We start from the raw sequence: 12,498 nt of genomic DNA on the forward strand, positions 1-12,498 counted from the left end.
GCCCTCTTTCTTAATTTCTAGGAATACTATATCATCTAAAATAGTGCATTCATCATACATGTACACTACAAGTAAAAAAGACTAGTGTGTATTTTACTTTCCTTGTATTTAGGTATAATGTTTGGAAATTGAATTGAAGTATGTAAATTCAAGGAAGAAACATACTGATGTTTTAAAAATATTAAATACAAACTGTTTGATGCTTCTTGAAATGATGTGAAATGACAGTTACTTAAGACAACTAGAAAAGTCAGAAAATTAGAGTATCTTGCCAGCAGTTACTAAATAACAATAAAAAAACTTTAGCTATAGGGTCTAGAGGGCATTCATCTCCCAACTGACGACCTCCCTATGGTGAACACTTGTGTTAAAACCAGACAGATATCATAGCTAATTATTACAGTCTTCTGACCACATGTACGTTCATTAACATTCTATCAGATTCAGGTAAAACATCTCTGTTTAATCCAACGTAAGTAGGAAGGGAAAGATAATATACTGATTCATAAACATCTTTTCTTATCAACTCATGCCCACAGTCTGCTCTCAATATAAGACATCTTTATACCTATATATCATAACGAAATACTGATGGATGCTCGCAAATTTGTCTTTGAATTTCTCATTTATTGTCTTTCAATATTAGACTTTTAGTTTTAATTAGGTTAACATCATTACACTTAAACTGTATATAAAATCTAATTGTACAGCAAGTCTGAATCTAGAAGTATATCTTACAACACTTGGACCAAAATTTGTCTATGAATTTCTCATCCATTGTCTTTCAATGCTAGACTTTTAGACTTTTAGTCTTAATTAGGTTAACCTTATTACACTTAAAATGTATATAAAATCTAATCGTTCATCAAGTCTGAATCAAGTAGAAGTATATCTAAAAGCACTTGGACCAAATACTTATAACAGCTTGATTCTGATAGATTTACAAGGGTTATGACATCCTGTAGGGTTATTTTTTACAATGTATACATGTATGTTAGATATACTAATAAGTGCATTTACTTATAAACGCTGTTTTAATATATTCAATATCAAGGACTCAATCAACACACATACAATAATATCAAATAACTATAAAAAAAGAATATGTGGTATGATTGCCAATGAGTTAACTCTCCACAAGAGACCAAATCTGTTACATTTATTCTTCTTTGCAATAATATAAATTTCTTTGAATTTTTTTTTTAATTGGTATTTCATTTTCTGCTTTAGTAGGTTTTTTTTTTACTTATACATGTGAAACTGACAATCTTTAGAAAATATTATATACCATCCAGCAGATGTTCCAAATATTGACACTTTTTTCCTCATGAATAAATATGTGTTATGTAAGATAAAATCTAAAAGGATATACCTCATGTTTTATTACATAAAAATTTGCCTTTTTTAGAATTATGAAATTGCTATTTATATCAGATGGTGCTTTGATTTTTTATGCATTATCCATATAAATATTTTCTGTAAAAACGCTGTTCATATCTATATTTTTCATCATATTTAATATTAAAATGAGCAGATGTGAAATGATTGCCAATGAGACTATTCCACCAAAGTACAAATGAAAAAGGTGTAACAGTTATAGGTAACTGTACATCCTTTAACAACAAAAAAAGCCTATCATTAAGTCGCCTATAAAAGATTATTATTACTAACGTTGGTAAGAGAATAATAATACATTCTCAATATCTATATCAAGACAGATGCTTCTGAAACTGATTTTGCGTGAATTTGTCACTGAATATTCAACAAAATAAATCAGTCATTTGTTGAAAAATAATACGGTAAACTCTGAAATTATTGCCAGCATTTATCATTGAAATTTTGACATGAATGATGAAAATTTGTGATTAGTTATTGTGATTTCAGGAAAAGCTGTGTCCAGATTTACGTGTAATACATCATGAGAATGTGAGTTCTTATTATTGCAATAATCCCCCAGTTCAGCATTATTTACAGTGATGCTAATTTTTGTTGATTTCATGGATTCAGGAAAATCACAAATTTAAATGTTCAACAAATTACAATTTTTTCAAAGGAACGTATGCAGACTTTTCCAAAACCATGAATTTAAATATCCATGAATATGCAAATTTTCCTCAATCCACGAAAAATTGAAACCCACTAAAATATTTAATGAATCCACAGTATTACAAACCTACCTCAACAATATCTTTGTTTGTACGACTTTCATGAGGTTCGTTATACTCTGTGTACTTGAGGAGGACTTTGTCCATATCAGTACTGGCATACTGAAACAACTTGTTGGCACTGTTAAATATGATCAAGGCTATCTCACAGTCACACAGAACACTTAATTCATACGCTTTCTTCATTAAACCAAACTTTCTTTTGGTAAATGTCACCTGAAAGTATAAAAAAATCTTTATAAAATCAAACTCACATGTAATTTTTTTCTCAAACAGGCTGAACATGAAGGTCACCTTTAGTTAATGCTGCTGAGCACTCATTTCGAGTGTGGACTTTGTGCTTCAAATTGATACCAAACACACCAAAAATTTCTGGTTCTATAGTCTGGGTAGAATAGACCCAGGACTATTTATAACTTGAGATATGTTATAGAGACTTTCTTTTGTTTAAGACAGTATAACATGTAGATATCGTTTGGTTCTTTGTATCAATCAGTTGCTGTCTCATCTAAAATTTGAATCCCATAGATGGATTCATACTTTCCTGCAAACATACATAAACTGGATCATCAAAATTCTTTTATGATGTATTAACATTTATTTCAGATGACAGCTAGGCTTGAAAATGACCCGTTCTATACTAAACTTCAGCAGGAGGGAATATAAACCAGAGTTGTCACCAATGCCATGTACAGAAAATGAAAAGAAAAGAATAAATCAATATTTAATTAGTAGAATAATTATGTCAGTTATTATTAGAAATTAGCACTCAGCAGATGGTCCTTAATTGTGGTCATGCAATTCTATATATAGGTACTGGACTGGCTCAAATTCTGATGGACATGTCAAATTAAAGACTGACATCTGTTGGTTTTCTCCTTGAAAAATATGCATGCAATGAGGAATTAAGGAGGTTAAAATGATTATCTTAAATTATAGGAAAGAACTGATAGAGATCCAACCTAGTAGCATCAAGTCAGGCTATCTTGACTATGTGTAGTTCATTGTTGTCTGCTTTTGCTTGCATGCTTTTTTATTTGTTTGAGTTGGATGTTGGTGGTTGGTTTGATATTCTGGGCTATCTAAAGTTTTTAGTAATTATTATTTCCTTTTTCATGTATTACATAACCTACAAGCAACACATCCTTACACATTCTAACTTAAGTCAGTAAAAAGTCACTTCAGGCAAAGTCAAACTACTTAACAAATGCAATCAATAAATTAGGTCTAATTTGTAACTCTGCACAATCAAACCCTTTTAAGAAGTGCTTAGGATTGTGTAAAAGGTCCCTACAGGCAAAATACTTTATAAATGCCACTCAGTAATTCTGCAAGTCATTTTATTAATAAGCTAACAAATTCCAATTGCCACCAAATCTGCTAATTGTAACTTAACCAACAGGAAAACCTCACATAAATGCTGCTTTTGTTTGTATATATTTTTTTGGATGAAATATGAATAGGAAATGCTCCCTTATTGACCAATAAGATTCAAGTTTCACATGATAAATGAAGTTTGTAACGGGGAAAACACCTTGTTATGTAATTTAACTACTAGTACAACCTAGTTACATCTCAACAGAGAAACGATGGCACTTGTTTTTTTATTGTTTACTTACTTAATATATAAAGAAGTCAATATTACTTTCAAACATATTATGGTTTCAGTCACGATTTAACAAAACGTCACATGGTTCGATTGTCTTAAGTTACACTTGTAAGGATACCAGTGCAATTATATAGAGGACCCATACACGGTCTCAAACTACGGGACAATTCTATGTTACAATTTAAATAGTCCACCCACGATATAAAAACCTACAATTATGGAGAAACCGTAAGATACTATCACATAATTATGACGACCGGATAAATCTACTTTCTTTTGTACAATGTATGTCTAGGTTAAAGGAGATTTAACACCTCTATAAAATTACATAAACTTGTAGAAACACATGTACACCTTTTGCATATATAGTAAAAGTTGGTTGAAAAGATAATAAGAGATGGTTTAAAAATCAGTTGAAGATGCCACAAGTTTGCAGCAAGATTCTAGATTTATCATCTTGAAGAATATTTAAGTAAAAACAGAAATACTTTTACAAATTTTGTGTGAATTTAAAGCTTTTAATCTGTTTTTGCCCATGACCCAAAATTATTGCAAATCTGATATGGTAAACAAAGTAAATCTATTTTACATGTTAATGTTTAAGCTGGACTGAGGGGAAGACCTTTTTTATATTTTGTCCATGACCCAAAATTATTACAAATCATATGGTCAGCAAAGTTAATCTTATTATACATGGTTATGTTTAAGCTGGACAGGGAAAGACCCTTTTCTATATTTTCACTTCTCTGATTTGTCAAATGGACATTACCTCTTTTTGACTTCTACAGACTTTAAGCTGATTTAACTGTATAATTCTAATAACAGTTTAATCATTTGTACCAGTCTTGGGTCTCTTGGGATTAGGATTATCTGAGCACTTTCCAAAACAAAACTATCAACTCATTTTGTGTTTTCATTGATTATATTAAAATTTTACAAATCAGATTTCTGACTCTATGATGGAAGATTTTAACGACCTGGACTTGTATAGCCCTGCATGATTGGAACTTCTGACTCAATTCATGCAGTTATTTTTTATACTAAGAAATTTCAACATTTTTTATTTCAACAATTATGTTGCAGTTATATAATACTTAAAAATTCCCAAAAATGTTTATTTCAACAGTTACAACAAATTGACATAGATAAATTCTGCATTCTAAATATACATTACACTTTAGCTTAATAAGGAAACAAAAATTCTTGACATTATCAATAAATGTATTTCTCAGTTGAACCAGCTTTTCTATGAATGTAATATTTTTGGAACTAAACACTTTAAGAGAAGGACACAGAACTTGGTCAAACCTTGTACCAAATTTTATCAGAAACATTAGAATTTATGGCTTGCAGAAATTTAATAAAAAAGAACAGGCTATTATTTCAACTAGGAATTATTTTAAATTATGAAATTTGCATAAGTTCTTGTGCTTGAAAGTTTTAATAAATTCCATGTTTATTCTGTATTTTAATGTTCTGTGTGTACAGAGAAAATAGCCCATTTCAATAGAATATACTGTGCCGGGCACAACACTGTCTATAAAAAAATACATTGGTTGGAAAGTGCTATGTGCTGTTCAAAACATTATAATACGGAATAAACATGGAATGTATTAAAAATTTCAAGCATGAGAATAATTCCAAGTTGAAATAATAGGTATTTCAGATCCATATTGTAATAGAAAGCGATACTGTTAATTAAGCAAGCAAGTATAAAAATGTCCTTTAAATCTCTCTGACTTATTTGATAACATTGTTGTTGTGAAACAAAAAGCCATGAACAGTCTCTATAAAGGTATTACAAAGTTACTGAATATTCTTCATATCTGTTTAATAATTGGTCAATTTCTGGCAATTGAGTTAGCGAACTGAACTGATTTCCCTGCTATATATGATACCAATTTTAAGAACTTTTTTAATCTAGTTCTAACATATATCTATTATATGCATGTATGCATGCATATATGCATTTTGTTATGACATGGAAATTTAGTAAGCAAAAGTTTCCCACTTTTTGTTAGGATTGTAACACAGAACTTACAAGAAATAATTAATTTTACCTGTAAATTTACAAGTATAGATTTGGATTTCATGTCAAAAACCTGGCCAAGTAATAAGAAACATGATAGGACTGTGGTTCATTAATTTTGCATGTTTATTATGAAATAGTACTTAACTGAGCTTTAACTAACCCTATCTAACTGGGTGTCAAGTTTCTGTATATCAATACACCTAAATTACTAAACCTGATTGTGTTAATTGGAAAGTACATTAAAACTAATCAATATCCTGATCAAGTAATTACTTTAACCTTTTAATTATGATTATAAACAGAAGAGACCAATACACATCACGTTAATGACTAGACTGACCACTAACCTCTCTATCTAATGTTAAACCACCACACATTTTTCTTAACATTGTCTTCATCACAATACACCTTTCTTCTTATGTAAGATTTTCTCTGTTTTCCTTGTAGTCCATATGCTAGCTTATCTATCTAAACTTATATCATCATCTGCTCTTTGAAAATTTATCCCCCCTTTTTCTTGTCAACTAACCTGTCTATTCCTCTCGTCCCCTATTCTAGAGATCTGTATTTTTTTTCTCCCCATCCTTGCTTTTTCTTCCGGCTGTGGGGTTTCCTGTACTGAAGCCACTATTGAAGATTTATCACCAGAACTAGAAATCCTGAAATAAAATAAAGGATACATATAAAAACCAAACAAACATGGACAACATTGTCCAAATAAAAACATGGTGGAAAGAATAATATACAATATTGAAATTCAACAGCATTCATCTATAGTGTTATAATACTGTTCTAAATCTGCATTTATGCCATGTATTTAGTACCTGCTTTAGACATCTTGAAAGAATTAAATCTAACCTTGCAAACTTCAAACATCCAACTAAGAGATCGCAGGAATAAATTCCTTTCATTTACCTTAAAAAAAACATATATTGGCTGTGTTGGAATGAATTCTATCAGTTTAACATCAATGCACTGTAGAAATAATATCTTTTATACCCAAATCTTTTAGGATACATCAATGAGCTTTTAGGAGCAGGTTCTTTTAACGTGCTAACTCACAGCAATCAGAGCTTGTGGAATAAGTTCCTTTATTTAACACTTTAAAAGTACACAGCAATGAGCTTGTGGAATAAGTTCCTTTATTTAAACCTTTAACAGTACACAGCAATCAGAGCTTGTGGAATAAGTTCTTTTATTTAAACCTTTAACAGTACACAGCAATGAGCCTGTGGAATAAGTTCCTTTATTTAAACCTTTAACAGTGATCAACAATACACGGCAATGAGCTTGTGGAATAAGTTCCTTTATTTAAACCTTTAACAGTACACAGCAATCAGAGCTTGTGGAATAAGTTCTTTTATTTAAACCTTTAACAGTACACAGCAATGAGCCTGTGGAATAAGTTCTTTTATTTAAACCTTTAACAGTACACAGCAATGAGCCTGTGGAATAAGTTCCTTTATTTAAACCTTTAACAGTACACAGCAATGAGCCTGTGGAATAAGTTCCTTTATTTAAACCTTTAACAGTACACAGCAATCAGAGCTTGTGGAATAAGTTCCTTTATTTAAACCTTTAACAGTACACAGCAATGAGCCTGTGGAATAAGTTCTTTTATTTAAACCTTTAACAGTACACAGCAATGAGCCTGTGGAATAAGTTCCTTTATTTAAACCTTTAACAGTACACAGCAATGAGCCTGTGGAATAAGTTCCTTTATTTAAACCTTTAACAGTACACAGCAATGAGCCTGTGGAATAAGTTCCTTTATTTAAACCTTTAACAGTACACAGCAATGAGCCTGTGGAATAAGTTCCTTTATTTAAACCTTTAACAGTACACAGCAATGAGCCTGTGGAATAAGTTCTTTTATTTAAACCTTTAACAGTACACAGCAATGAGCCTGTGGAATAAGTTCCTTTATTTAAACCTTTATCAGTACACAGCAATGAGCTTGTAGGAACATATTCCTTTAGTTAAACCTTCTAGCACAATGGCACAAACATTGTTACAAGATTCATAAACCTTCCAATACACAAGAGCTTGTAGGAATGAAACCCCAAGCTCTTTCATTTACATGCAAGAATGTACCATATTCAATTTTAAATGCACTTTTATTTTGTAGGTGGTAAAATTAAGACATAAATTTTCCTATTCCAATGAAGATCATCCTCTTTCAACTGATTATGACCTGATATATCAATCATACTAGTGTTTGTATTTCAAAATAAGATCTATTGTCTGAAATAACTTAAATCATTATTTCTTACAATACTGATGCTTCTAACTATACAAATATTATATAACTGAAAAACTATTCTAGAATTTTTTTCTAAATTTCTGTTGTTTTAAATTCAATATTTTTCTCTCCTTTCATTTAAAAAACATTCAGCTTGACGTAAATATATTGGAAAAACTCTAATAAAAACTAATATAAACTACAAGTGGGTGGAAACCAACTGGAAATAGGGAACGATTCAGTTATAAATGTTTAAACAGTTCAACACAACCTCCGTACCAAGCAAACAAATAGTTAATATTTAATCCGCCTGCCTTTTTTACATTAACAAATCAAAGTATCATTATATTCGACTATTTATTTTCTATTAATTATTGCAATAATGCTCTTCATGTCTGCAACTGCAGTCAAAAGAAGGCTTTTTAACAGGCAGGAATTTGATGTCCAGTGGTTGTCGTTTGTTGATGTTTTAACAGGCAGGAATGTGATGTCCAGTGGTTGTCGTCTGTTGATGTTTTAACAGGCAGGAATGTGATGTCCAGTGGTTGTTGTTTGTTGATGTTTTAACAGGCAGGAATGTGATGTCCAGTGGTTGTTGTTTGTTGATGTTTTAACAGGCAGGAATGTGATGTCCAGTGGTTGTCGTTTGTTGATGTTTTAACAGGCAGGGATGTGATGTCAACAGTTCAACACAACCTCCGTACCAAGCAAACAAATAGTTAATATTTAATCCGCCTGCCTTTTTTACATTAATAAATCAAAGTATCATTATGTTTGACTATTTATTTTCTATTAATTATTGCAATAATGCTCTTCATGTCTGCAACTGCAGTCAAAAGAAGGCTTTTTAACAGGCAGGAATGTGATGTCCAGTGGTTGTCGTTTGTTGATGTTTTAACAGGCAGGAATGTGATGTCCAGTGGTTGTCGTTTGTTGATGTTTTAACAGGCAGGAATGTGATGTCCAGTGGTTGTCGTTTGTTGATGTTTTAACAGGCAGGAATGTGATGTCCAGTGGTTGTCGTTTGTTGATGTTTTAACAGGCAGGAATGTGATGTCCAGTGGTTGTCGTTTGTTGATGTTTTAACAGGCAGGAATGTGATGTCCAGTGGTTGTCGTCTGTTGATGTTTTAACAGGCAGGAATGTGATGTCCAGTGGTTGTCGTCTGTTGATGTTTTAACAGGCAGGAATGTGATGTCCAGTGGTTGTCGTCTGTTGATGTTTTAACAGGCAGGAATGTGATGTCCAGTGGTTGTCGTCTGTTGATGTTTTAACAGGCAGGAATGTGATGTCCAGTGGTTGTCGTTTGTTGATGTTTTAACAGGCAGGGATGTGATGTCAACAGTTCAACACAACCTCTGTACCAAGCAAACAAATAGTTAATATTTAATCCGCCTGCCTTTTTTACATTAATAAATCAAAGTATCATTATGTTTGACTATTTATTGTCTATTAATTATTGCAATAATGCTCTTCATGTCTGCAACTGCAGTCAAAAGAAAGGCTTTTTAACAGGCAGGAATGTGATGTCCAGTGGTTGTCGTTTGTTGATGTTTTAACAGGCAGGAATGTGATGTCCAGTGGTTGTCGTTTGTTGATGTTTTAACAGGCAGGAATGTGATGTCCAGTGGTTGTCGTCTGTTGATGTTTTAACAGGCAGGAATGTGATGTCCAGTGGTTGTCGTTTGTTGATGTTTTAACAGGCAGGAATGTGATGTCCAGTGGTTGTCATCTGTTGATGTTTTAACAGGCAGGAATGTGATGTCCAGTGGTTGTTGTTTGTTGATGTTTTAACAGGCAGGAATGTGATGTCCAGTGGTTGTCGTTTGTTGATGTTTTAACAGGCAGGAATGTGATGTCCAGTGGTTGTCGTTTGTTGATGTTTTAACAGGCAGGAATGTGATGTCCAGTGATGTCCAGTGGTTGTCGTCTGTTGATGTTTTAACAGGCAGGAATGTGATGTCCAGTGGTTGTCGTCTGTTGATGTTTTAACAGGCAGGAATGTGATGTCCAGTGGTTGTCGTTTGTTGATGTTTTAACAGGCAGGAATGTGATGTCCAGTGGTTGTCGTTTGTTGATGTTTTAACAGGCAGGAATGTGATGTCCAGTGGTTGTCGTCTGTTGATGTTTTAACAGGCAGGAATGTGATGTCCAGTGGTTGTCGTTTGTTGATGTTTTAACAGGCAGGAATGTGATGTCCAGTGGTTGTCGTTTGTTGATGTTTTAACAGGCAGGAATGTGATGTCCAGTGGTTGTCGTTTGTTGATGTTTTAACAGGCAGGAATGTGATGTCCAGTGGTTGTCGTTTGTTGATGTTTTAACAGGCAGGAATGTGATGTCCAGTGATGTCCAGTGGTTGTCGTCTGTTGATGTTTTAACAGGCAGGAATGTGATGTCCAGTGGTTGTCGTTTGTTGATGTTTTAACAGGCAGGAATGTGATGTCCAGTGGTTGTCGTTTGTTGATGTTTTAACAGGCAGGAATGTGATGTCCAGTGGTTGTCGTTTGTTGATGTTTTAACAGGCAGGAATGTGATGTCCAGTGATGTCCAGTGGTTGTCGTCTGTTGATGTTTTAACAGGCAGGAATGTGATGTCCAGTGGTTGTCGTCTGTTGATGTTTTAACAGGCAGGAATGTGATGTCCAGTGGTTGTCGTTTGTTGATGTTTTAACAGGCAGGAATGTGATGTCCAGTGGTTGTCGTTTGTTGATGTTTTAACAGGCAGGAATGTGATGTCCAGTGGTTGTCGTTTGTTGATGTTTTAACAGGCAGGAATGTGATGTCCAGTGGTTGTCGTCTGTTCATGTGGATCACAAGTGTTTCTTGTTTTTTATATAGACTGTTGGTTTTCCCGTTTGATTGATTTTCAATACACATATGTTTTTGGGCACTTTCTAGCTTGCTGTTTGGTGTGAGCCAAGGCTCTGTGTTGAAGACCTTACTTTGACCTGTAATGGTTCACTTTAACAAATTGTCACAATGATGGAGAGTTGTCTCATTGGCATGTATACCACATCTTCTTTTATCTATAATACTCCCAAGAATGTGGCAATATAGTCTTCACAGCTTACAACATGCACTATCATTTCATTTCAAGCTGAACGAATGTTCCTTTATTACCGTTTAGTACAAGAAAACTAATTTTGCAATTTACTTATTATTGAATTGTTTCAGATTATAACGTTTTATCAAATAACATCAAAATAACTAATGATGAAGTACATTTCAGCTGTTTAATATTGTTTAATGTTCACTGTTTTGGGTTTTGAAGAGGTTGCAAAAATGGCAGCAACACCAGTTCAACTTCACTCACAGGTTTTATTACCTAGATATTTAGTGTCATAATTTCAGCAATGATTACCAACAGTAAAAAATCATCAGTATATAATAACTTGACCTCAGTTAAGTCCACAGTAACAACATATTGAAATTTTAAGAAAGCATCAGTAGAATATTTCTCAACTTTATATTGCACAGAAATGACTTAAAATACAATTTTCTAATCGATCAAGGACCATAACTCCTGAATGGCAAAAGTGAAAATCCACAGTATAAAACATGTCCCTCATTTTGTCATCAGTTGAAAGGTTCAAAATTTATTGCACAACAACGTGAGTCAATTGCAATGGAACATTGTTTGACTGTTCAAACCAAAATTATTAACATGTTGTTTTTTTTCAACAAAAAAACGCAAAAAAAACCCAAAAAAACGCAATAATAAAAGTGATATAATTATAATAATGTAACTAAAAAATTATTCATTCATGGTACATATTTCTAATTTTCAAGAATTGAATGTTGGAAGGTTAAATGTGGAAACTAAATGAGAATGATACATCAATCTATAAATATGACCTTGCATGATGTATTGTAGGATGTATGAATTCTAAATAGAACACATACAGGCATGCAACTACAATGATTTTGGTTCTTTATATAAAAACTCCTAAGCTTATATCGTCTCTTGTTACTGAAAGTATGCTTATCTTTATTGATAAAAAAAACATGAAAGAAATACTTTTACAAAAGATCATGTAATTTTTTACAATACATGTATATATACGTAAAAATCAAAATATGGAAAAAAATAATATTAGCTATGAATTTGTGAATACCATTGAAATAAAATATACATACTCATCTTCAATATCTGTATTCATTATCTTACTGTGAAATCAAATATAAAATCACAGTTAAAGTCAGATTATTGCTCTGACATTTTTCTAAATGTTACCTCTTACACGCCTTACTATTGTGGTGTAAATTAAGGGAAAGTCACGCCTTACTATAGTGGTGTAAATTAAGGAAAAGTCACTCGTCAATATTTTTATCATACCTAAATAAAAACATCTGCTCAGAGAGAAGCTTTTATATTAGATCTCTTTTAAAGAAAGATCCTTGTAAATGTTAAACAAATCTGGTTTTAAATAAATATTAAAACAAACATGTAT

General features: G+C 32.4%; 1 protein-coding gene across 8 annotated transcripts in view; it reads right to left on the reverse strand.

Moving 5' to 3' along the window:
- LOC139519386 (myocyte-specific enhancer factor 2C-like) overlaps nucleotides 1-12,498 on the reverse strand; it is an 84,713-nt gene that overhangs the window by 17,509 nt on the left and 54,706 nt on the right. For all 8 annotated transcript variants that reach the window (XM_071311413.1, XM_071311414.1, XM_071311415.1 and 5 more), the window contains 2 exons: nucleotides 6,336-6,465; nucleotides 2,178-2,381 (listed from right to left, as the gene is read on the reverse strand). In XM_071311413.1, coding sequence (XP_071167514.1) covers nucleotides 2,178-2,381; nucleotides 6,336-6,389 — 258 coding nt within the window. In that variant the 5' untranslated portion in view covers nucleotides 6,390-6,465. The remainder of the gene's footprint in view (nucleotides 1-2,177; nucleotides 2,382-6,335; nucleotides 6,466-12,498) is intronic.

The sequence above is a fragment of the Mytilus edulis genome, chromosome 4 (genome assembly GCF_963676685.1).
Source record: "Mytilus edulis chromosome 4, xbMytEdul2.2, whole genome shotgun sequence".
Classification (NCBI taxonomy): Eukaryota; Metazoa; Mollusca; class Bivalvia; order Mytilida; family Mytilidae; genus Mytilus; species Mytilus edulis.